This window comes from Rana temporaria, chromosome 10 (genome assembly GCF_905171775.1).
Source record: "Rana temporaria chromosome 10, aRanTem1.1, whole genome shotgun sequence".
NCBI lineage: Eukaryota > Metazoa > Chordata > Amphibia > Anura > Ranidae > Rana > Rana temporaria.
This window is the reverse complement of record NC_053498.1, coordinates 7,313,666-7,340,156: the sequence shown is the minus strand read 5'-3', so window position 1 is coordinate 7,340,156 and position 26,491 is coordinate 7,313,666. Positions and strand designations below refer to the sequence as shown.

Genomic DNA, 26,491 nt, shown 5'->3' with positions numbered 1-26,491 from the left:
AGTGGGCTCTTTTCAAGCCCTGCCCACCTATACAAATTAAAGCCGACCATAAACTAATCGAAATTCCAAAGTGATCCCTTTGCCGAGTCCAGAAGAACCAGATTTGATGCCACCACTTTAAGTGGATCCAGGAAAGGTGCACTGAACCATGCTGACTACGGTATGCAGCTATTATTGGTCAAACTGTGCTTTTGGGTGTCAAACCTGATTGGTAGAGGAGACAGGACTGGGGGGGGGGGGGGGGGTGAAATTGCAGGTCCTGCTGAATGTCTTCTCCTCCTTCTCCTCCTGTGCACCCCCTATAGTGGGAAGGGAGAGATCACAATAACGGGTGTTCTATCTTTTTCGTGGTGTGGCTGGTGATGTCCATTCAGCAGTCATTCACAAAAGGAAGTTGTTGTCGTTTATTATACAGAATTTATATTGCGCCGACAGTTTTCGCAGCGCTTTACAATGTAAGAGTGAACAGTACAGTACAACTCGATAGAGAAGGAATCGGAGGGCCCTGGAAGTTCTGCTTCTGTGTTACATCTGTCAGTCAAGAGAAGCTTGTAAGTTGCTTTATATATTAATGTGGATTATGGAGTCGGCCTGGCTGAGTGTCAGGAGATCAGGAAAATCTCCTTCTAGTGACGTCTGAAGGGGAACTCTCCTCCTGCTTGCTGTGTGATGAGTAATGGATGGACGGGAGCCTCCAGGAATCCCCCTGGTGGTGTGCTGGGGTGTTCACATGCAGATACATGTGGTTAAATTTTGATCAATCCAATAGCACCGAACGGAAATTTTGGTGCCAAAACTGAAAATAACAGTAATTTTTATTTATCTTTTTTATATATATTTGGATTTTATTCGACTTTTTGATTCATATGTGCACAGCGGGTGCACATATGCTGAGTTCCCGGGTCTTTACACTCGCTGTGCCCATTATGAGAGCTTCCCACCATCCCTGTGCCGAGGAATCGGCCGCATATATCGGCTGCCCCGATTTCTAAATATCGACATCGGCCAGAGAAAAACCCATAACGGTCGACCTCTCGTTTTAAAATGCTTTTAAAATCTTATAATCCACTCTATTACAGTATTATATAATATACAATGTGTATGTTTCTGTAATATAGTTGCGGGGCAGAGAGCCTTTGCGGATCACAGAAGCGCAGAGCGGCGCTACAACGAAGGTATTTGGCACAATTATATTACAGAAATGCACACATTGTACATGATATAATACTGTAAGAGAGGATTATAGGATTTCTAACTCGGTTCACACTGGGGGATTCCTGTTGGGCAGGAAGAGAAGACGGCACATTACATGGTAAGACCTACCCCGAAAATAAGCCCTACTGTGTTTTTTGTTGCCAAAATTACTGTATTTATTGGGGTATAGCGCGCACCCCTAAAGTTGCCCCGAAATTCCTGTGGAAACGTTTTTTGTACTTAGTTTGGTGTCTTGCGCGGCGTCCATCGGCGGCCTCGTCGGGTCCGGCGTCCATCTGCGGCTTCGGGTGTCCTCTTCGTCGGGTGCGCCGTCCATCTGCGGTGTCCTCCCCGCTCGTTTCCCGCGCCGAGTTTGAATACTGCGCCGGCATATACCGAGCGCAGTACACTCGCGTATAGTCGGCAATGCTCGGCTGCTCTCGCACTCACGTCCTGTACGTCCAGGACATGAGCGCAAGAGGAGCCGAGACTGCCCGATTATACACGAGTGTACTGCGCTCGGTATATGCCGGCGCAATATTCAAACTCGGCGCGGGTATCGGCGTATATCGCGTACCCACGATTTTGCCCTGATTTTTAGGGCAAAATAGTGCGCGGTATACGCCGATAAATACGGTAATATAAGACCCAGGGCTTATTTTCGGGGAAACGCGATATATAAAGCCATAACATTGAATGTAAATTACACAAACATAAAAAAAGCCATAATGTACGAGCAATAGACATATAAACTAGAGCAAACAAATCTAAACGCGTAATATGTATCCAACAGAAAAATGTGACACTGAATAGATTTGTTTGGGGGGGGGGGGGGGGGGTTGGAAGAATTTGGTGTTAATGATTCAAGCACTGTACAAAAATTGCTATCAAAGGGAAATTTCCCCTCCATCTATTATGTCCTTTTGTATCTCATCCCAGGAGCTTTCTGTTTTACTGACACATTTTTTTTTTGCTTTTTTTTTTTTTTTTCCTGCAGGAAGAGTCTGTGGGATCAAAAGAAGAAAAACCCCAAAGCACTCCACTCCGCCTGTCTTTGAGATCTAATAAAGGTGAAGCTGTTTCTTCTATTACTGAGAAAATGCAGATTTCTTGCCTCTTGCAGCATGCGGGTGTATAGCAAAAAGAGAGCCAAGCAAGTGTGTGTGTGTTATGGTGATTTATATGCTCTGGATAAGTTAGCCTTGCCTTATTTTAAGGAATTGAGCTGAATCTCACCATGACAGGGCCTGGAGGGGAGGGGGGGCGACGTGTGTGGGCTCCTGCCCTGGGGTGCTGTGTAGAGGTGGGGTGCTTCTGAGTTGTCCACTCATCCCGCTCCTTAACCACTTAAGCCCCGGACCAAAATGCAGCTAAAAGACAAGGCCAGGTTTTGAGATTCGGCACTGCGTCGCTTTAACAGACAATTGCGCGGTCGTGCGACGTTGCTCCCAAACAAAATTGACGCCTTTTTTTTTATTTATTTTTTATTTTTTTATTTTTTCACGAATAGAGCTTTCTTTTGGTGGTATTTGATCACATCTGCGGTTTTTATTTTTTGCGCTATAAACAAAAATGGAGCGACAGTTTTGAAAAAAAATTCAATATTTTTTACTTTTTTCTATAATAAATATCCCCCAAAAATAGATTAAAAAAAAACTTTTTTTCTCTTTCGTTCATAGACGGACACAGCCTTCATTGACCTTAGGGTTATGCTTCTTCCTCTCCTGGACCCTAAGGTCAATGAAGGCTGTGTCCGTCTATGAACTCAGAGAAATGGATTTTACGGTGAGTACAAAAATCCTTTTTTTTTCCCCTCCGTTTAGGCCGATACGTATTCTTCTACATATTTTTGGTAAAAAAAAATCGCAATAAGCTTTTATCGGTTGGTGTGCGCAAAATTTATAGCGTTTACAAAATAGGGGATAGTTTTATTGCATTTATTTTTTACTACTAATGGCGGCGATCAGCATTTTTTTTTTTCGTGACTGCGACATTATGGTGGACACTTCGGACAATTTTGACACATTTTTGGGACCATTGTCATTTTCACAGCAAAAAATGCATTTAAATTGCATTGTTTATTGTGAAAATGACAGTTGCAGTTTGGGAGTGAACCACAGGGGGCGCTGTAGGAGTTAGGGTTCACCTAGTGTGTGTTTACAACTGTAGGGGGGTGTGGCTGTAGGTCTGACGTCATCGATTGTGTCTCCCTATAAAGGGGATGACACGATCGATGCAGCCGCCACAGTGAAGCACGGGGAAGCCGCGTTTACACGCGGCTCTCCCCGTTCTTCAGTTCCGGAGACCGATCGCGGGACTTTAGCGGCGATAGGGTCTCGCAGCTTCGGACCGGGTCTCGCGACTCACGGCTGGGTAGATGTAAAGGATGTACCGGTACGTCGATCTGCCCAGCCGTGCCATTCTGCCGACGTATATTGTCGTGCGGCGGTCATTAAGTGGTTAAGCCCCATATACACGATCCGAAAATCGTACGAAAAATGCCGCTTTCGAAACGATCGTATGATAATCCGATCGTTGGTACAGAGCTTCCGAGAGCCGACAGTTCATCCGATTTTTATTCTATCGGACATGCACGGAAAAAAATTTCGTACGATTTTCGTTTAATCAGTACAGCTGTCATTTGAAAATGCAATGCAAATGCATTACAACACATGACATCACTTACGTTTTTTTTATTTCTTTGTTGTGCCGTACGAGAATTTTCGTGACTTTAGTAAACTCATCAGATTCGATGTGAGATTAGCATACAAAAGAAAACGGACGATCATTTGTCACATAATCGGATCGTGTGTACCGGGCATTATGTGCATAGCATTAGTAAATAGATTAGTTCTATTGACTTGAATGGACTTTTTCTTTTGGTCATTATTGTATGTTAAGATTTCAAGGGATATATATATATATATATATATATATATATATATATATATATATATATATATATATATATATATATAATTTATGCCAGATTGTTACATTTTCATACCAGTCATGTTATTGCCATCACTTTTGATAATTGGAGGTACATGCTCTGCGATTCTCATTCTTTTAAACATATCTTTTTGGTTTTAAACCTAGGTCCGAAATCCCCTACGTCCCCTCCTCCTCCTCCAGCTGTGGTTTCTTCCTGTAAAGAAGAAAGCCCGCCCATGTCCAAGGCCAAGCAAGTGAGCCCTACTGCAGCAACAGTTAAGCAAGAGCCTCTGACGCTGCCTACATCTATGCATGGTTTCACCCCGGACAAGATCGTTCGAGTTCACCTCACACAACTGGACCCTACTCTTTTCGGCATAAATACTTCAATTTTACTTTCTCCGAAAGAGTCAGAGGTAGCCTCCCACAACCACCACCACACTGACCTCTCGACTCCTGTAAAGGTACAAACCAACCCTAGCAGCGCTTCGAAGAAAAATAAACGTCGGAGAGGGAAGTCTTTGACCTACAGAAAATGTTTGCCGCGCAAACCAAAAGCAAAATCGGAGGTTTCCAGCCCTGGTGACCAGGACGTCCAGGCAAAAGACAGTACGGTCGCTCTTGTTGAAGGGCATCCTGCTAATGTTGATAGCAGAGTGGATATAGAAAGTCATGAAAGGGAATTTTCCAAGGCAGCTGATGCCAACATAATTCATGAAGATTCCTCTAAACCTTCCACTTCTTCTAATGCTGACCAACCAACTGGACAGGGTTCTCCCAGAGCCGAAGGGAAGGTTGACGAACAAGCCACCAAAATGGAGGTTGAGCAAGATAAGTCACGTCTTCCTCTTAAGAGAAAGGGGCAACGAGATAGGCAAGTTCGGAAGGTGAAATGGAAACTAAGAGCAGAGCATTGGCAAGGGTGTATAGAAGAACCCAGAGACGACGACGACAGCGAAGAGAGTCCTGAAGCTAAAGTTAGCCAGAAGGTTCATGATGGAAGAATACGGGTCGAGGCAGAATATTTAGAAGGCAATGGACAGTCTACAGAACCCAGGCCAGAGCCATTGCCGGCTAAAGACGAAACATCTGAGCGGACTGTTAAAGATGGTCTGAATTTGACCCCGCCACCTGTTGAAGGTGTTAAATTTGAGAACAGTTCATTGGTGGAGATGCCTTCGGAGGAGGCAAAATTGACTGACCCTTTGAAACCAACTGAGTCAGCTCCCATTCAGTTATCGGCAGCAATAAGCGACCCTGTGGATCCAATTAATGACGCCTCGTCTGTGGCTGAACAGCAGCCTTCATCGAAACCCCTTGGGCTTTTGAAAAAGAGCAAGAAAGCAAAGCGGACTAGTTCTCTGCAGGCCGACCGCACGGCCGTTCAAAAGCTTATGGCCAAGGTGAAGGAAGCCCAGAGCAAAGCCCAGTCTCATCTCCTGGCTCAACCATCCAAAGCTGTAGCCGCCGACACCACAGAGTCCGCCAAGCCGGCTGTGAATGCACGTCCTTCCCGTGTGATTAAAATTCCTCGAAGGCTAATTGAAGAAGACCTGCCGATCATCGCAGACACGCAGCCCAAGAAGAGCTTGTCGGAGCCAACGGCTGCTTTGGGCGAGATGGAGAAGCAGGTCCTTTCCGACGCCCTTTTGTCTCCTGCTAATCCATGTTTTAGTCTTTTTAATGAAGATGATCACCTCAACACGCTACCTCCAGCATCTCCTGAAACGGACTCCTCGCCGTCGTCGTCCGCGTCTTCATCTGCGGCTTCATCACCAACTCTGGAGTCCTCTCCCGTTCCCCCCACTCCTGAAAGCTTGCGTAAGAACATTCTGCGAGCGCCTACGTTTCGCTGGAACTCCTTCAATATTTCTGCTTCTGAGACGCAAGAAACGTCAAGTTCTTCTCAGCCTCCTGTACGCCTGTCCTCCCCTGAATCTTCGGAGGATCCTGTGAAACCTAGCACCCCTCCATCAGCCCCGACCTCCCCACTTCCTTCTGACCCACCCCCCAGGCCCGACTCTGTTAAGCGCTCTCCTCTCCTTCGCGCGCCGCAGTTCACCCCCAGCGCAGCACACTTGAAAATCTACCAGTCTGTCTCTCTTCAGGACAACGAGGCCAAAAAGGCTTCTGTGACCACAAGTAGGATTACCTTGTCAGACCACGGATCGGCCACTGTGGCTGGTTCCCCGCCAGATCTCTCGAGCACTGTCGTCAAACAAGAACCACAGCCTGCAGGAAGAAGGGCAAACCATTTGGCATTACCTCTGTTTGTAGACCCCGTTTCTCCAAACTCCAAACAAACTGTAAAGCTTTCTGAGCCAGTACAGTCCCTAAGCTTGAAGACCGAGAGTAAATTCCGACCCAACGAGGTGCATGATGCTTCCGTCGTGAGACCTGTCAAAATCGAGGCCATGACTCTGTTTCCTGGAGAAAACCCCATCTGTAAAGTTGCGGTGAAGTCCGAGTTCCAGTCTCCAGAGAGCTCACAAGGTGTCTTGACTTTCCCTCCTACGGAACTATCCCTGTCCGGCACAGACAAGAAAGTCATCAGCCTGTTGGAGAAGGCCAAAATACAGCTTTTCCAGATCGACAAACAGAAGAGTGCTGATCAGGTAAGACCAAAAGGACACCTTTTAGTGTCTCTCCCATAATGGGTTGGTAAGGAGAAAGGGGGTGCCAATCATCCACTTTATTAAAATGCAATTAGCAATTCACTGGGTAACCAGAGCCAAGACATATATCTCCATAATAACACTGATGTCTGTCCCCATTTGTGTCTTCCTGCTTATGTAGGACACAGGTGTTGACTTTTAAAATAAGGACACTTACCTGTCCAGGGCGCCCGCGATGTCGTCACCCGAAGCCGATCTGTTCCTCGGCTCTCGGATGCTGCCGCCACATCATCTTCGGCAGTGGCGGCCCGTCCATAAGGGGTGCCCGGGCGCCCCCCCCCCCCCTCCTGTAGTCATAAAAAAGAAAAAAAAAACGGCCCTTTTAAGGCTTTTAAAAATTAGTTTTGCAGCTCCGCGCAAATGACATACACTCATGCTTTGCATGAGTGTATGTTATTGTGGCCAGCCTATTCAGATAACCGGACATTGGGCGCCGATTATCTGAATAAGGACAGCTGGTTGGCTGTGCGGAAGTGCCTATTAGAGCCAGCGGCCTTCAGCTCCCGGATGTCTTATCCTCGGAACGTAGTGGGCTACGTCCCTTGGATAAGACGGACGGCCGTCTCAGCCAATCGGGTTCACTGATTCTGGTTATCAGTAACCTGGTTGGCTGAAGCGTCATCGAGGGCGGCAGAAGACATCGAGGGACCGTGGAAGGAGGGTGGCGAACCCCAGAAAGGTAAGTGCGGGGGGGGGGGCAATCTGACTGGCAGCATTTTACAGGGCACAGTGGGGGGACAGTTGATGTGGGCACAGTGGGGGACAGTTGATGTGGGCACAGTGGGGGACAGTTGATGTGGGCACAGTGGGGGACAGTTGATGTGGGCACAGTGGGGGACAGTTGATGTGGCGTAGATGGCCGGGGGTGGCTCAGGTATCTATGCCCGGAAGTGGGAGAAAAATTGCTGTCGGGTATCTGCTCCCCCTCACCCTGAAAGGTGTCAAATGTTCTAAAAAGAGAAAATTCCAATTTTTTTTTAATAGCGCAAAAATATTGCCAAAAAGCTCTATTTTTGTAAGGGGGGGGGGGACATATTATTTATTTGGGTACAGACGCATGACCGTGCAATTGAGTTAAAGCAAAGCAGTGTTGTATTGCAATAAATGGCCTGGTCATGATGGGGGAGGGGGGTGTAAAACTTCCAAGGGCAAGTGGTTAAAGTATAACTAAAGGCAAAACTTCCCTTTTCTGTGGTTCCCTTCGGAGCTGCGTGACGTCACTTAGTTTAGTTTCTTCCCAGCACATGCGCAGTGAAGATTTTCGGCGGACTACAAGTGAAAGATCTCCTAAACGGCGCACTTATTCTAGGCTTACCTAATAGGTAGAAGTCCAACAAGTAGGTTTATAACCACTTTAAAGGGACACTAAAGGTTCCCCTTATTAAAAAAACAAAAAAAAAGTTATACTTGCCTCCACTGTGCAGCTTGTTTTGCACAGAGTGGCCCCGATCCTGGTCTTCTGGGGTCCCTTGGCGTCTCTCACGGCTCCTCCCCACAAGAACTAACCCCCTTCATGGAAGCTCTCTCCCATGGGGGTTAGTTCTTGCGGGTGCGCTCCCGTGATTATTATTTTTTTGCGCTCGAGTGCTGCCCTGCCGCAGTATGTGTACGTGGGCTGGTCCTTAAGCGCTTAAACTTATGGCTTTTTTTTTTTTTTTTTTTTTCAGGCTAATTCTTCAAAAGACCTAACCCAGCAAGAAAATGGCCCTACCACTGTGCAGGTAATTCTTGGCTCTGACAGCAGGGGGAGACAGCTCGGGGTGTGGGGCAGAATTGACTTTTTATTTTCCTCGGCAGGGGCAGGATTCCCCAGTGCAAGGACCCCGGATCAAACATGTGTGCCGTCATCCCGCCGTCGCTCTTGGGAAGCCACGAGCTATGATCCCAGAGGACATCCCCAGGCTGAGCGCCTTGCCGCTGTGCGAGAGAGAGACCATAGTGCCGGCAGAAGCAGCACCTCAAGAAGGTAACGTTTCAGGCTCTAATGCTGCTTGTTGCCCCCAACCCCCCCCCCTCCTATTTTTTTTTTCTTTGCCATATATAGCAAAGAATAGGTGGAAGATCACACAGGGGTTTGTGCGTGACTTGACATCATTTTTGGCAGTCCCCACTCCCTACTGTGTAGTTTATCTTATTTTTATTTATTTTTTGGTCTGGATTCCCCCCTTAAATTCATTATAAAAAATGTTTCTGCATTTTAGATTCGTCTGCCTCAGAGCCGGAGCCCACCACCGTCACCAGGCCGAGACCCATCAGGCAGCCGCCGCCGCCTCCTCTCCGCCGGCCGCGGCCCGCCTCCAGGGTGAGGCTACGAATGGCCAGATGCGGCAAGTGCAAAGGCTGCAACGTGATGGAAGACTGTGGCAAATGCGTAAACTGCAAGGACAAGACCAAGTTTGGCGGGCCCAACACCAAGAAACAATGCTGCGTGTAAGCACATTTGATTTCCTACACGGAGGTAGATTTTTGCAGAATTTTGTAAAGGAAGGATAATTGGGATCACACGTAACTGCACTATGAGGTTCGTTCCTTTATCAAACGCTTTATTAAAAACGACCAATATGCGCACAACAAAATGGAAACAGCCAGGCCTTAACAGACAAACTCTACCGGTCTAGGCTGGCGTGATGTCACCATTTGGCCCCGCCCTTGCACGCGTTGTCCCTTCTTGTCAGAGGGGTGTCAGAATGGTGAACTGATCAGCTGTGTTAAAGGGGGGCATCATGCTGGCCAATGAGGAGGGCTGCGTCATTTTGAAGTTTCTCTACTACTGTCAGAATGAAGACCCAATCAGATGCCAGTGTACACACACCTATGAGATCAGAGAGGGATGTTGATGATTAATTCTGGACATTAGGATAGTCTTAACTATGTCCAGAATTGATCATCGCCATCTCTCTCTGCTCTCAAAGGTGTGTGTGTGTGTGTACAGTGGCATCTGATTGGGTCTTCATATACACACACCATGGAGGGGAGGGATAGTGATTCATTATGGATTTGAGAATATAGACCCCGGTCTACACATCAAGAAGGCGGTAAGGTGGTGATCATTTCAGGAATCAAGGATGCAGGCTCTGGTCTACACCAATCATTGAAGACGAGAGGAATGGTGGTGATGAGTCCTAGACTCTAAGGCAGAGAGCCTGGTGTACACCTCATTGATGAGGGTGGGGGAAGGTATGGTGATGAATTCAGGACTTTAGGGTACACGCCTCATTGAAGGCAGGAGGGGGAGGCATGGTTGTGATTCAGGACTCAAGGGTACAATTGAGTCTACACCAGGGGTCTCCAACCTTTCTAAACAAAGGGCCAGTTTATTGTCCTTCAGACTTGGGAGATGACTGTGGTCAGTAGTAGAAAATGTCCTGGTGTCAGTGGACGTAAAAAATGCCGTCGTTGGTGGGAAGAATAGCGCGCCATCATTGGTGTCGCTGGGAGGAGTAGCATCCCATCGTTTGTGTCGGTGAGAGGATTGGCGCCCCACCGTTGGTGTCAGTGGGAGGAGGAATGGCCGCCCCGTCGTTGGCGTCAGTGGGAGGAGGCATGGCCGCCCCGTCGTTGGCGTCAGTGGGAGGAGGAATGGCCGCTCCGTCAGTGGGAGAAGGAATGGCCGACCCGTCGTTGGCGTCAGTGGTAGGAGGAATGGCCGACCCGTCGGCGTCAGTGGGAGGAGGAATGGCCGCCCCGTCGTTGGCGTCAGTGGGAGGAGGAATGGCCGCCCCGTCGTTGGCGTCAGTGGGAGGAGGAATGGCCGCCCCGTCGTTGGCGTCAGTGGGAGGAGGAATGGCCGCCCCGTCGTTGGCGTCAGTGGGAGGAGGAATGGCCGCCCCGTCGTTGGCGTCAGTGGGAGGAGGAATGGCCGCCCCGTCGTTGGCGTCAGTGGGAGGAGGAATGGCCGCCCCGTCGTTGGCGTCAGTGGGAGGAGGAATGGCCGCCCCGTCGTTGGCGTCAGTGGGAGGAGGAATGGCCGCCCCGTCGTTGGCGTCAGTGGGAGGAGGAATGGCCGCCCCGTCGTTGGCGTCAGTGGGAGGAGGAATGGCCGCCCCGTCGTTGGCGTCAGTGGGAGGAGGAATGGCCGCCCGTCGTTGGTGTCAGTGGGAGGAATAGCACCCCAAGGGCTGGATAAAGGCAAGCAAAGGGACACATACGGCCCCGGGGCTACAGTTTGGAAACCACTGGCAATCGTGGAAGAGGAGAGGGATGGGGGTGATGACTTCTGGATTGTAGGATACAGATTTACGCTTGTGTGTTTTGTTTTTGTTTTTTCAGGTACCGGAGATGTGAACGAATAGAAGCCAGAAGACAGCAGAGGCAGTCGCAGAAAGGTGAGCCCCTTTTTCTCAGTTTGTCACAAATGGCTTTGAGCCCCCCCCAAAAATTCCCTTCTACTGTGAGGATATTTAGGCTCGCTGTACTGAATGTGACCTTCAGAATCCCGCCCGAAGGGGGATATAAAGAGCGACGAGGAACACTGTAGACCTATTTTAAAAATATACATTTCTCTTTCCTAACCCACCTACAGGCCGAAAACCAATCCGACACCTCCAAGCACGAGAGAGCAGCTCCGATTCCACCCATTCTACTGTTGAGATCAGTCGAAACGACGACACAGAAGTTTCCGACCGCCTAGACCCCGGCGTCCAGTCCCAGCGAAAATCCAGCCGACGCTGCGTGAGGCAACGCCCTTGCTACGACCTATTCCCCGACTCAGAGGATTCAGACTTCGAACCGAGTCCGAGCGCCCCCCGCAGGAAACAGCGGCGAGAGTCCGGTAAGAGTCGTTAACTCTTTCGTTTTAAGCTAAAGGTTCGACGTCTCAGTGCGTGATGGTCTCCTTTCTTTTTAAAGTCCGGAGATCTCCCTAGCCTGTTTGCTGTTTCTGATCTGTACGTATAGTTCTTAGCGACGTGTTTTCTAGGGGGAGAAAAAAATCTGTTTCTTGTCATGTCACAGATTTACTTCCTCAGGACTCGGAGGAGCAGAATAAGCCACGCAGAGTTCCCCAGCAGCCCGTGATCCTCCGTGCCAGATCGGGCCAGGAGCAGGTGGGTCTACTATAGCCAGACGGTCCTCTGCAGCTTTGTCCTCTGTTTTGGCTTCCCTTGTTTTTTTACACATTCTCTTTCTCTTCCATTCCGAAGGACTCAACCTTGAACGGCGCCTCAACCAAAATCAAATCTTCCGATGGAACCCATCGCCTGCGCGTAGATTTCAAGGTAAGATTTTTTTTTTCTGGAATCTTTAACCATTTAAGACCCGGACCAAAATGCAGGTAAAGGACCTGGCCAGTTTTTGCGATTCGGCACTGCGACGATTTAATGGACAATTGCGCGGTCGTGCGACGTGGCTCCCAAACAAAATTGGCGTCCTTTTTATCCGACAAATAGAGCTTTCTTTTGGTGGCATTTGATCACCTCTGCGGTTTTTATTTTTTGCGCTATAAACAAAAATAAAGCGTCAAATTTCGCAAAAAAAATTCAATTTTTTTTTCCTTTTTTCTATAATAAATATCCCCCAAAAATATATAAAACATTATTTTTTTTCCCTCAGTTTAGGCCGATACGTATTCTTCTACATATTTTTGGTAAAAAAAAATTGTAATAAGCGTTTATCGATTGGTTTGTGCAAAATGTATAGCGTTTACAAAAAAGGGGATCGTTTTATTGCATTTTTTTTTTTTTTACTACTAATGGTGGCGATCAGCGTTTTTTTTTTTTTTTTTTTTTTTTTTTTTTTTTTCGTGACTGCGCCATTATGGCGGACACTTCGAACAATTTTGACAAATTTTTGGGACTATTGTAATTTTCATAGTAAAAAATGCATTTAAAATGCATTGTTTACTGTGAAAATGACAGTTGCCGTTTGGGAGTTAACCACAAGGGGGCGCTGAAGGGGTTAAGTGTCACCTAGTGTGTGTTTACAACTGTAGGGGGGGTGTGGCTGTAGGAGTGACGTCATTAATTGTCTCCCTATAAAGGGGATGACACGATCGATTGGTTTGCGCAAAATGTATAGCGTTTACAAAAAAGGGGATAGTTTTATTGCATTTTTATTTTTTACTACTAATGGCGGCGATCAGCGTTTTTTTTTTTTTTTTTTTCGTGACTGCGCCATTATGGCGGACACTTCGGACAATTTTGACAAATTTTTGGGACTATTGTCATTTTCACAGTAAAAAAATGCATTTAAAATGCATTGTTTACTGTGAAAATGACAGTTGCCGTTTGGGAGTTAACCACAAGGGGGCGCTGAAGGGGTTAAGTGTGACCTCATATGTGTTTCTAACTGTAGGGGGGTGTGGCTGTAGGTGTGACGTCATCGATTGTGTTTCCCTATAAAAGGAATCACACGATCGCTGACGCCGCCACAGTGAAGAACGGGGAAGCTGTGTTTGCACACGGCTCTCCCCGTTCTTCAGCTCCGGGGGACAGATCGCGGGACTCCAGCGGCGATCGGGTCCGCGAGTCCTGCGGCCCGAGTCGTGTGCATGCGCGACCCCACGGCTGGGCTTAAAGAGCCACGTATGTGTATGTGCCCAGCCGTGCCATTCTGCCAACGTATATCGGCGCAAAAGGGTCCTTAAGTGTTTAAGGCATCTTTTTTATTTCTTTGGTATACTTACTCTTTCTGTGAAAATGTTGTCTTTTTCAGGAGGACTGCGACCTGCAGAACGTGTGGATGATGGGAGGACTCAGTATATTGACATCGTTCTCTATAACGCCGACTCACGTGTGCCTGCTCTGCGCCAGCCGCGGACATCATGAGGTAAAGCCACCATACGATTGATGTGGGGAGGGGGGGGGGGGGGGTTTCTGTTCGACTTCCTCTGACTCACGCTCTTCTCCTCTCTCTAGTTCTTGTACTGTCGGGTGTGCTGCGAGCCCTTCCACACGTTCTGTTTGGAGGAGTCCGAGAGGCCGCTGCCTGAACAGGAGGACATATGGTGCTGCCAGCGCTGCAAATTCTGCAACGTCTGTGGGCACAAGGGGAAATCTAAAAAGGTAGCGGAGTGTTTTTTTATTTTATTTATTTTTTTATAATATTATTTATTATTATATGTGTGTGTGTGTGTGTGTGTGTGTGTGTGTGTGTGTGTGTGTGTGTATATGTATTTTTTTTTTTTATTATAACGTTATGCTCGGAGTTGAGTTTTAAAATAAAATTTGAATTTTGGGAGAATTACTTGGTATGAATCCTTTTTTTATATGCTTTTGTGTATTGCAGCCTCTGCTGGAGTGTGAACTTTGCCAGACAAATTATCACATTTATTGCCTCGGACCAAATTATCCCAATAAGCTGCCCCGTAGTGGCAAAGGCTGGGTGAGTGGAAACAATTATTTCAGACTAATTTTGATAACCCGATTCGCTGGCTTGCACCATAAACACCTTGTGTGTGGATTTTACCCGCTCAGACTTATCCTACGTTTTTTTTTTTTTTTTTCAGATGTGCTCATCCTGCGTTCGCTGTAAAAGCTGCGGAGCCAGTCCCGCAGTGGACGCTGACCTGGAGCTGACAGAAGGAGGGAACCTGTGTACGCCTTGCTTCGCCCTGTACAATAAAGGTGGGATTTATGTTCTACAGCAGGGATATGCAATTAGCGGACCTCCAGCTGTTGCAAAACTACAAGTCCCATCATGCCTCTGACTCTGGTGTCATGCTTGTGGCTGTCAGAGTCTTGCTATGCCTCATGGGAATTGTAGTTCTGCAACAGCTGGGGGTCCGCTAATTGCATATCCCTGCTCTACAGTATATATCATTTTCTCTTTACAAAAAAGGTCACTGCCCCCCCACTGGTCGTCGCAGCACAGAGCACTGGAAGGGCAAACGCATGTCAAATAAAACCAAAGCATTTCCCAGCTCAACTTGGCAAGCAGCCTGCGAACCAACCGAATGAACCCGTCTAACAATATAAAAACAGGGGTTTAGTTATACACATTTGCAAATGCATGCATAAGCAGCAGGCACCCTGCAGACCCTAACTCTAAATTTCAAGAGTCTCCACAGTGGGAGCACATGTATTCTGATGGATAGATCAAAGGCAGATGACTGGAGGGAGCCCAACCCTCCTTAACCGTTTGCCGATCACCGCATGTACATTTACGTTGGCAGAATGGCACGGCTGCGCAAAGAGACATTCTTGTACGTCCCTTTCAATTTGCCGCCTTGCGGGTGCTCGCGCGCCCGCAGGTCCCGCGGACTCTGTCCGCCGAGTGCCCGCAATCAACAAGTATGTAAACAAGGCATCTCCCTGTTCTGCCTAGTGCCATGGCAGGAATCTACTGCTCCCTGTGATTGGAAGCAGTGATCACTGTCATGTCACTGGTAGCCCCCCCCCCCAGTTAGAATCACTCCCTAGGACACACTTAACCCCTTGATCGCCCCCTAGTGTTTAACCCCCTTCCCTGCCAGTGTCAATTACACAGTAATCAGTGCATTTTTATAGCACTGATCGCTGTATAAATGACAATGGTCCCAAAATAGTGTAAAATGTGTCCGCCATAACGTCAGTCACGATAAAAATCTCAGATTGCCGCCATTACTTGTAAAAAAAATTATAATAAAAATGCTAAAAATCTATTCCGTAACTTTTGCGCAAACCAATCAATATTCGCTTATTGCGATATATTTTTGGTAGAAAAAAAAAATACATAGAAGAATACATATCGGCCTAAACTGAGGATGACTTTGATTTTTGTTTGTTTTTTATTATTGGGATATTTATTATAGCAATAGTTTCTGTTTTTTTTTTTTTGTTTTTTTTAAATTGTCGCTTTTTTTTTATTTATAGCACAAAAAAATAAAAACCGCAGAGGTGATCAAATGCCACCAAAAGAAAGCTATATTTGTGGGGAATAAAGGACGTCAATTTTGTTTGGGTACAGTGTCGCGCAACGACGCAATTGTCAGTTAAAGAGACGCAGTGCCGTATCGCGAAACATGGCCCGGTCATTGGGCAGCCAATTCTTCCGGGGCTGAAGTAGTTAAAGGCACAGGATCACACTAGACACTAGAGCTGCACAATTCTGACTAAAATGAGGATCACAATTTTTTGGGCTTAGAAGATAGATCACGATTCTTGCGGTGTAACATAATCTTTCACATTAAAACCCCCAAAAAATGGGCTTACTTTACTGTTTTTTTTTTTTTTTTTTTTTTTTTTCTTAATTCATTGAAGTGTATTTTTCCCCCCCAAAAAATGCATTTTAAAGACAGCTGGGCAAATACAGTGTGACATTAAAATATTGCAGCAATTGCCATTTTATTCCCTAGGGTCTCTGCTAAAAAAAATATAATGTTTGGGGGTTCCAAGTAATTTTCTAGCAAAAAATGTTGATTTTTAACTTGAACAAGTGTCAGAAAAAGATTTGGAGTTTAAGTGGCATTCACACAGAAGTTTGCTCCAAGAAGGAAATTTGTTACAATGTTTTATGTTGTTAAAAACTTGGCAGACTGCCCGGATTTTTTTCTTTACACACAGAAGTTTTATCCCTTTCTTCTAAGAAGGAAGTTAGTTACAATGTTTCCTGTTAAGAACTTGGCAGACTGCACAGATATTTTCTTTTGACAGCTGAGTGAGCAGATAGTCTTTCCACGTGTTACATGAAATAATCGGCACACTCTGCATTGGAGATCGTCAGGGTGGTTGAATCGAGATCACGATTTTTTACCGATTAATTGTGCAACTCTACTAGACACCCAGTACATTGAACAATGGCAGCAAAGGTGTCAGTGCGTTGCCTGAGCTTGGAAATTCTTTTGGCTTTATTTGACATAATTTTTTTTTTTTTTTTTTTTTTTTTGCTTTACCTCTCATGTCCTTTTTTATGTCACTAAGCGTCCCCTTTTCTATCGGACAGGGAGCTTTTGTCCCATGTGCAGTCGCTGCTATGAAGAGAACGACTACGACAGCAAGATGATCCTGTGCGCCAAGTGTGATAAGTGGGTGCATGCCAAGTGCGAGGGGCTCACTGGTAAGTGCAAGGCGTGGCCACAAGCGAATGGATGATGTGCAGCATTGTTGGGTATTGTGTAGCGTAAAACAAACCACACTATACCCAACAAGTGGGTGCAAAGGGCTCCTTTGAGTGCAAGGCCTGGATAATTGGCGAGTGGGTGGTGTACAGCACTGCTGGGCATAATGTGGCGCAAAACTAACCAGAGTATACCCATCACAGTAAGTGCGTGCCCACCAAGTGTGAGGGGCTCACTGGTGAGTGCAAGGCGAATTGGCAAGGGAATGGGTGGTGTGGAGTACTGTTGGGTATAGTGTAGTGCAAAAGCAACCACGCTATAACCAGCACGATGGGTGCCCTATACCCAGCACAATAAGTGGGTGCGCACCAAGTAAAGCTCCTTTGAGTGCAAAATCTGGAAAATTGGCAAGCGAGTGGGTGGTGTGCAGCACTGTTGGGCATAGTGTGGCGCAAAACAAACCACAGTATACTAGACATGTGCAATTCGTTTAGTTTCTAATTCGTTTTATAACGAGTTTTGAGAAATTTGTTCGGAATTTCGAAAATTAAAAAATTGGGAATTTCGAAAATTAGGAAATTGGGGATTTAGGAAATTGGGGATTTAGGAAATTGGGGATTTAGGAAATTGGGGATTTAGGAAATTGGGGATTTAGGAAATTGGGGATTTCGAAAATTGGGAATTTCGAAAATTAGATTTTACAAAGTTTGAAAAATTAAGTTAAAAAAACAGAAATTTTAGTATTTTTCATATTCCTGAAAATTTGTTTTTTTTTCTTCGTTTTTTGCTTTTTCGGAAATTCGCAATTCCGAATTCTGAACTTTTCGAACTTACGAAAAAGCAAAAAAATAATGAAACAAAAAGATAAATTTTTCGGCAGTGCCCATGTCTACAGTATACACGTATACACAACAGTAAGCACAATGTACTCTAAGTGCGTGCCCACTGGTGAGTATAAAGCGTAAGTGTGTGTAAAATTTAGCAGCAAGGGAATGGGTGATGTGCAGTACTGTTGTGTATATTGTAGCGCAAAACAAACACAATAGGTGCACGTTACCACAACGCGATAAGTGGGTGCACACGAATGGGTGTTGTGCAGTGCTGTCGGGTGCAACCTGGAGCAACAAAACAAAATAGAAGGCGCACGCACCTAGTGCATTACCAAAAAAAACATTTTTATTTGATAAGAGGGTTCGAGACTTTAAATGAGGCGCATGACGGTATAGTCATGCAACCTCCATCCCTAATATCTGAGACAGAGGGAGGTGGGACTTTATATGAGGCACATGAAATCTGGTAAAAATAGTCAAAGGTAATGACATATTTATTTGATATAAAAGGTAGATGATGTGGCACATTGCAATTACAGTGGAACCTCGGATTATGAGTATAATCCGTTCCAGGAGAATGCTCGTAATGCAAACCACTCGCATATCAAAGCGAGTTTCCCCATTGAAGTCAATAAAAACGTAAATAATTGGTTCCACATTGATTTCTATGGCCTGCAATACCGCACGTGACGAGAGGTGGTGGGGCGCCGGAGAGCCTCAGGGACGGCTCGGCTGAACTAAAAAAAAACTTGGCAACTGAGTATTTCAGAACGGCTCGGCTCCGGCGCCCTCGCACCTCTGGCCAAAGGCCAAGTTTCACTGTATTACACATATATAATCTTATTAATCTTTTTTTATTTTTATCGATGAAATTCGATTTAATTATAACGCACATACATTTTTCGGATCACCACCATATATAGTTCCCGCTGTAATATCCACAGACCTCTCCCCCGCTGTAATATCCACAGACCTCTCCCCCGCTGTAATATCCACAGACCTCTCCCCCGCTGTAATATCCACAGACCTCTCCCCCGCTGTAATATCCACAGACCTCTCCCCCGCTGTAATATCCACAGACCTCTCCCCCGCTGTAATATCCACAGACCTCTCCCCCGCTGTAATATCCACAGACCTCTCCCCCGCTGTAATATCCACAGACCTCTCCCCCGCTGTAATATCCACAGACCTCTCCCCCGCTGTAATATCCAAAGACCTCTCCCCCGCTGTAATATCCACAGACCTCTCCCCCGCTGTAATATCCACAGACCTCTCCCCCGCTGTAATATCCACAGACCTCTCCCCCGCTGTAATATCCACAGACCTCTCCCCCGCTGTAATATCCACAGACCTCTCCCCCGCTGTAATATCCACAGACCTCTCCCCCGCTGTAATATCCACAGACCTCTCCCCCGCTGTAATATCCACAGACCTCCACAGAGCTCTCCCCCCGCTGTAATATCCACAGACCTCCACAGACCTCTCCCCCGCTGTAATATCCACAGACCTCCACAGACCTCTCCCCCCGCTGTAATATCCACAGACCTCTCCCCCCGCTGTAATATCCACAGACCCCTCCCCCCGCTGTAATATCCACAGACCTCTCCCCCCCGCTGTAATATCCACAGAGCTCTCCCCCCGCTGTAATATCCACAGAGCTCTCCCCCCGCTGTAATATCCACAGAGCTCTCCCCCCGCTGTAATATCCACAGAGCTCTCCCCCGCTGTAATATCCACAGACATTTCCCCCACTGTATAGGAAGATTAGTGCTTGCTTAGTCTTACCAGAGAAGCCAACCGAACACGAGCAGTTGATGTCGGGTGATGACGTCAGCGCGCCGCTATAGGCTCACCTAGGCCACCGCGGGGTGGACCAAGATGGCCGAAGCCACGTCCTTTCTTATGGCCAAGGCAGCAGCGGAGCTCCGTGGGTCACGTGGTATGTCGATCAGCATATGGTGACCCGTTCGGATCATGGATCATTAACGATCCGTTGCACCACTAGTACCGACCAAAATTTTTTTTACGATTAATCGAGGAATTAATCTTTAATTTCCACAGCCCTAAAATATATATACACACTTGCATCAGTAAACATGTCGCATAACACAGTCCATAATGTGTAAAAATGTTACCATCGTACACTAAGTGGATGATATTAGGAGCCAATTAGCACTCCATGTCATATAGTTGTTATAGAAAAAAATCATAAGATCTAAAATAAAAGATAAGGTTGGAAACATCACTGCATCCAAAAGAGCTTGGCAGAACTTCCTCAGGAACAAATCGAAACCTTCAACGCTGTCCCTCTCCCCCTTCTTTTTTTTTCATGAGTAATGCCCCCTAACCCTGTCCCTCCATTTTTTGGGGGTTTTATGGGCCCTTCCCACTAACCTTGTCCCCCTCCCCTTGTTTTCGTGGGTCCCCCCTAACCCTGTCCCTCTTCCTCCCTTTTTTTTTTTTTTGTGGGTCCTGTCCCTCTCCCCCTTCTTTCTTTTTTTTTGTGGGGGGGGGCCCGTCCCTCTCCCCCTTTTTTGTTTTTATTACGGGTGTTGCCCTAACCTTGTCCCTCCTCCTTTTTTTTTTTTTTCTTTTTCTCTCTCAGATGAGGGGTACGAGACCCTCTCCAATTTACCTGACAGCGTGGTGTATACATGCCCGCCGTGTCTGGGGGAAGGTGGCGCAATATGGAGAGAGGCCATGCTCTCAGAACTGACTGCCGGTTTTCATGAAATCCTGCAAAGTCTCCTGGCCTCCAAACTTTCCTCTCCTCTCCAGCACTGCTCACAGGTAATACGGCTCATGAGTTACAACCACAGTAATCTCTTCACCCAATTCCCTACATATGGGTTCAGCATAATCCAGGTGGAGGAAATTGCAATAGCTGGCGACGCACTACAAGAGCTCTGATCCTTCCACTGAAAGGTGCTCAGAATCCTTCTAATCCCTGCATTGTAACTTTCTCCCCCTTTTTTTCTTTGTAGTGTTCGGGTGTACAGGCCGACACAAAGTGTCTCTACACTCCCTGTGATTTGGAGTCTCTTGGGCAAAATTTGGAGGAAGGTCACTACAACTCCATAGTGAGTATTGCCTCCTGCCCTCCTCTGATCTCCCCCACCCCCCCCCTCTGATCTCCCCCACCCCCCCCCCCCCTCCTGCCCTCCTCTGATCTCCCCCACCCCCCTCCTGTCCTATCTGGCTTTTCAAATATATCTTTGCCCTTTCTCTCCCAGGCCTCCTTCAATGACGACATGGTGCGGATCATTCAGCAAAATTTGGAGAACGGGTCATTGCACAAAGATGGTGAAGCTCTGAAGACATTGTATGTTAAGGTAAACCCGTGTTACATTTTGACAATTGTGTTAATGTGATGACAAGGTCGTATTCTTCAACATCTATATAGGGGAAGCTGGAGCTCCAGTGCAACGGCTATAATCAAATGCTTTTTATTGAACTGTGTAATGCAGTCATGTAAAAGCCAACGCGTTTCGGCCGACAGGCCTTAATCATGGCTAACAAAATGAATGGGGCTCTTATAAATAGTACAAACAATTGTCAATCCCGCCTCCCAGTAACAACTCCAGGGATTGAAGGGGGCAGAGAGTCGAGCCATATAAAATGTGTCTAAGCAACTATATATAGTTGGCCCGAAAAAGGTTAAAAGCGGTGTATACTTTGGTAATTTTGAGCGTTTGTGTCTGTTGATTTGCAGCTTCTGGAGAAATCCTTTAGCTGGTTCAGCGTTGAAGACTCGAAATATTGGAAGAAGAATGACAAGTCTATGGCCAGGTAAGTGTACACGCCTCTGTGGCTACCCAGGCTGTCCTTGTACTTATGGTGCTCCTATTAATGTGTTTGTGTAAGGAATGTCCCTTCTACTACAGGAGGGGAGTACATAATCTTTCCTATAACATTTTCCATATTGTTAATAGTGTGTGGAACCCCTCTAGAGAGCTTTCCCAATTCTCCTTTGTGGTGCAAAAGTTACCCAAACTTCATAAAATTCCAGGGAGGACTTATTGGGCAACCTATGGAATTGAGTATGCTCATCTATTGTTCTCTGACCATATCTTTAAAACATTTTGGGCCCTACAACTGGAATATAGGATCCCCCAATACTCTGCAAATACACCATGCAGTGGCTGCACATTTGGGTTAGTGGGGGGGTCTCACGTCGTCTAAATTGGAACGGATGCGATTTGCTGATCACTCAAAACGATTCTCCAGATATTGCCTAATGACCTCCTCCTCCCTCCTTCCTCTTGATCCTCTTCCTCTTCTTTTTGTTCCTCTTGTTTTTGTTCTTCTTGTCCCTCTTGTTCTTGTTCCTCTTCCTCTTTCTCTTCTTGTTCCTTCTTTCTCTTCTTGTTCCTTCTTTCTCTTCTTGTTCCTTCTTTCTCTTCTTGTTCCTTCTTCCTCTTCTTGTTACTCTTCCTCTTCTTGTTACTCTTCCTCTTCTTGTTACTCTTCCTCTTCTTGTTACTCTTCCTCCTCCTGGGCCATCTTTCTTTCACTCCAGCATCCAGGCAGTGAGGGGGGGGGGGGGGGGGGGAAGAACCGATCAGCTGCTCCAGTAAGCAAAGGAAACTACCGGAGCGCTGCGGGAAGGCCCCTCTCCCACCAATGATAAGTGAACTTGCGGCGAATCTGCCGCTGAGACCGCTTTTATCTGAAAGAGGACATCGGCTGTTTTAAAAAAAATACCAGGGTTATGGCAGCTAGCTGCTGCTGCCATAGCGTTATTTAACCCCCCCCCCCCCTCCTGGCGGTAATCCCGAGTCTGGCTCAGGGTGGAATTTCAGCACCAAAAGCGGTAACCCCGAGCCAGACTCGGGATCGCCTCGCAGCATCCACAGGCAGAGTTTACTTACCTTGTCCCTGGATCCTGCGATGCCTCTCCGCTGTGTGAGCGAGCGGTGTCTCCTTGCTCGATTCAGTGTCCCTGTGTGCCGCCGAGCTCCGTTCCCATGCACGGGGGAGGAAAACGGTGCCAAATTCAAAAAAGTTAATAAACACTTTACATACAGTACTGTAATCTGTAAGATTACTGTATGTAAAAAATAAATAAATACATTCCCCCTTTGTCCCTAGTGGTCTGCCCAGTGTTTTGCATGTACTTTTATATAATAAAAACTGTTCTTTCTGCCTGGAAACTGTAGATTGTGCATAGCAACCAAAAGTGTCCCTTTATGTCAAAAGTGATTTTTAGAGCAGCTAGAAAACAGTAATAATAAATTCTAATCACTTGCAGAATTGATCGATGGCGATTTGTGGGGAAATTCGTCATCAAAAAATAAAAGTAATGACAACGAAAATTCTGCAACTGAGCAAATTTCAGTGATTTTGAGTTGATTAATTATAATAAAAATTATTCAATAATGTAAATTATTATTTGTTATAATTATTTATTATATTATGATTTTGATTTTCAAACTTTTTCATACCCGGGATGTCTACTAGACTCTTGTTTGGACAGATTTAAGTGAGTTATTCCTAAGAATTACAGGCCTACAATGTAAAACGCCAAATTTCCTTGCAAAATAATTGTACCGCTTTCAGCACCTAAAATCTAAAATAATCATACAGGGAGGTTAAGTAGCAACATATAAAGACGGTGGCTGTTCCTTGAAGTTAAAAAGCCCCCTCCCTTCAATTCTGTTTTTTAAGAGGCAAGCTGGAGACCTATTGCCACATCCCCCATATAGCAAGACAAAAACGCACAAAGGATTCCCCTGGGACTTTATAGGCAGAGCTCACACCAGACAAAAGGAGTAGAAAAGTATGATGGAGAGATACATTGCTAATTAGTTTTACACATTTTGTATATGTCATATTTGTATTACTTGTATGTTCTGTGAGCAATAAAAACCTTTCTGATTTAAAAAAAAAAAAAGTATATGTAGTAAAAATACAGTGGAACCTCGGATTGCGAGGAATGCGGTTAACGAGCGCTTCGCAATACGAGAACAGTATTTAAAAAAAAAAAATCATGACTCGCTTTGCCTCAGAAAACGATCACGGTTCAGGCCAAAGCGGTGTGCAGTACCGCGTTTGGCCTGAGGTGGGGGTCAGCGGAGCAGAGCCGAGCCGAACGTCGCCAATCGGAAAGGCCCGAGGACAGCACGGCTGACCTTGGGTAGGAAGTCTTTCCGAGGTTTGCCGAGGTCAGCCGAAGTGCCCTCGGGCCGATTCCGAGGCTCTCTGGCGTCCCCTGCCTCTGGCCGCATGCGGTATTGCATCCCATTGAAGTAAATGCGGAACGCAAATGTTTTCGTTTCCATTGACTTCAATGGGGAAAAACTCTTTGATATGAGACTACTTTGGATTTACGAGCATTCTCCTGCAACGGATTATGCTCGTAATCCGAGGTTCCACTGTACTAAATTTATTAGACAATAAAGATGAAAGGCGAGCATAAACAACAAAGTTCAAAAGATAAAATACAAAATTGTAACCATACAATACAGAGCTGATGTAAGAGGTGTGGGGAAGGTAACCACTTGGTTACTGGCCCATAGTCAAAAGACGTCCTGTTTTTAAAGATGGATATCTCGGTAACGGCAGCAGCTGCTGCCACAACCGAGGTATTCATCTTTAGTGCCAACGGTCCTGTAAACGATAACTGCGGTCTCCGCCACTTACCGGAGCCGTCGGTAGTGGCGGAGGCGATCGGGTCCGTTCGGCAGCTGACTGGGGTTGCGAGTGAGGGAAAAATGTCCTTCACCCGTCCCCATAGCTCTGCTGGGCGGAAGTGACGTCAAAACGTCAGTCCCGCCCAGCGTCTTAAAGAAACATTTTTTTTCTGTCATTTGAAAAAATGTCAGTTTAATTTTTTTTTCTTTTTTTGCATTTTAGTCTAAATATGAGATGTGAGGTCTTTTTGACCCCAGATCTCATATTTAAGACGACCTGTCATGTTTTTTTCTATTACGAGGGATGTTTACATTCCTTGTAATAGGAATAAAAGTGATATTTTTTTACACTGAAATAAAAAAAAAAAATTTATAAACTAAATAAAAATAAATAAGAAAACAATTTTTTTTTTTTAACGCCCCTTTGAGCTTGCGCACAGAAGCGAACGCATACGCGAGCAGCGCCCGCATATGAAAACTGTGTTCAAACCACACAAGTGAGGTATCGCCGCGATCGTTAGAGCGAGAGCAATAATTCTAGCCCTAGACCTCCTCTGTCACTCAAAAAATGCAACCTGTAGAATTTTTTAAACGTCGCCTATCGAGATTTTTAAGGGTAAAAGTTTGACGCCATGCCACGAGCGGGCGCAATTTTTAAGCGTGACATGTTGGGTATCATTTTACTCGGCGTAACATTATCTTTCACAATATATAAAAAAATTGGGCAAAATTTATTGTCTTATTTTTTTATTCAAAAAAAGTGCGCTTGTAAGACCGCTGCGCAAATACGGTGTGACAAAAAGTATTGCAATGACTGCCATTTTATTTTCTAGGGTGTTAGAAAAAAATATATATAATGTTTGGGGGTTTTAAGTAATTTTCTAGCAAAAAAATCTGTTTTAGTCTCGTAAACACCGAATCTAAAAAACAGGCTCGGTAATCAAGTGGTTAAAGTACAACACCAAAACGCAAATCAACTGGAGAATCCCAACATGTTTTCGGAATATATCAAATTCCTTTTTCAGGGGATGATCATAAGGCCCCTTTCACATTGGGCAGTGGAGGTGCGGTGACGGTATAGCTGCGATATTTTTAGCGTCGTATTTACCGCGATATTCGGCCGCTAGCGGAGCGGTTTTAACCCCCGTTAGCAGCCGATAAAGGGTTAATCTTGCCCCCAATGCGCCTCTGTAGAGGCACATTGCGGGCGGTATTACAGTGGTTTCCCATTGATTTCAATGCAAAGGAGCGGTGAACACCCCGCTCCTATACCGCTCCAAAGATGCGGCTAGTAGGACTTTTGGAGCGGTCCTGCTACCGCACCGCTTCAGTGTGAAAGCCTTTCGGGCTTTTTACATTGAAGTCTGCAGGGCACGATTTTTTTAGCGCTGAACCGCCTGAAAAACACGTCAATGTTAAGGGGTCTAACAGATTGTATTTTCTGGTAATATAACGACAACATATCAGTATAAGTTCACATAATAATAAATATAATCAGTGAGGTAGGTTTGACCCCCATACAGGGCTGCTTTTTTTTTTTTTCTAATTGGCGCTTGGGAGGTAAGTGTATACAGAAAATTAAGGGTTACTAATGTACCTTCTACTTGCCAGTTCACAAGAAATCTATGTATCTTGCTGCATTTCTGCTCTGTTCTCACCAACTGAGGTCACCATTCAGTCCAGCCCTGAATTCCCCTCCTAATGTTCTGTGTTGCAGCGTTCTCCCCAATGCCGTTCTCCCGCCATATTCCGATCACTCGTACGCCCTGTGGAAGGATAGAGAAGACGGCCATCGTCCGAGCAATGGGGAAGTCCTGCACCCTACACCGCCACTGAAAAGTAATTTTGTGTGTTGTATGACGTTGACGGCTGCAAGTGACATTTTTTTTGTTTTCATACACTTATTACATTTTTTTATTTATTTTTTTCAGTCAAGAAAGAAGAGGGTGAATTTGAGGGTCTTCCGGAGAAGGACAATCGGCAGTGTGTGCTTTGTCTAAAATACGGAGATGATGACCCAAAGGTGAACAAAGCCAAGCATAGTTTTTGTAGAATTTTTTATTTATTTTTTCTTGTCAACGCTGTCATTGACTTGGTGTTCTTTTCTCAAGGACGCCGGGAGACTTCTGTATATTGGACAAAACGAGTGGACTCACATCAATTGCGCTATCTGGTCAGCGGAGGTGTTCGAGGAGAACGATGGCTCCCTCAAAAACGTGCATGCGGCCGTCGCTCGAGGTCGACAAATGGTAA

General features: G+C 45.9%; 1 protein-coding gene across 1 annotated transcript in view; it reads left to right on the top strand.

Annotated features, from left to right (window-relative positions):
• Positions 1-26,491, top strand: part of KMT2B (lysine methyltransferase 2B) — a 59,027-nt gene that overhangs the window by 9,471 nt on the left and 23,065 nt on the right. The window contains exons 2-22 of the mRNA XM_040327106.1: positions 2,192-2,264; positions 4,294-6,743; positions 8,471-8,524; positions 8,601-8,769; positions 9,005-9,233; positions 11,073-11,128; positions 11,326-11,574; positions 11,757-11,848; positions 11,945-12,019; positions 13,455-13,568; positions 13,658-13,804; positions 14,028-14,123; positions 14,248-14,365; positions 16,662-16,775; positions 20,212-20,396; positions 20,591-20,686; positions 20,840-20,938; positions 21,319-21,395; positions 25,956-26,077; positions 26,170-26,261; positions 26,350-26,487. Of these exons, the coding sequence (XP_040183040.1) occupies positions 2,192-2,264; positions 4,294-6,743; positions 8,471-8,524; positions 8,601-8,769; positions 9,005-9,233; positions 11,073-11,128; positions 11,326-11,574; positions 11,757-11,848; positions 11,945-12,019; positions 13,455-13,568; positions 13,658-13,804; positions 14,028-14,123; positions 14,248-14,365; positions 16,662-16,775; positions 20,212-20,396; positions 20,591-20,686; positions 20,840-20,938; positions 21,319-21,395; positions 25,956-26,077; positions 26,170-26,261; positions 26,350-26,487 (4,845 nt within the window). The remainder of the gene's footprint in view (positions 1-2,191; positions 2,265-4,293; positions 6,744-8,470; positions 8,525-8,600; positions 8,770-9,004; positions 9,234-11,072; positions 11,129-11,325; positions 11,575-11,756; positions 11,849-11,944; positions 12,020-13,454; positions 13,569-13,657; positions 13,805-14,027; positions 14,124-14,247; positions 14,366-16,661; positions 16,776-20,211; positions 20,397-20,590; positions 20,687-20,839; positions 20,939-21,318; positions 21,396-25,955; positions 26,078-26,169; positions 26,262-26,349; positions 26,488-26,491) is intronic.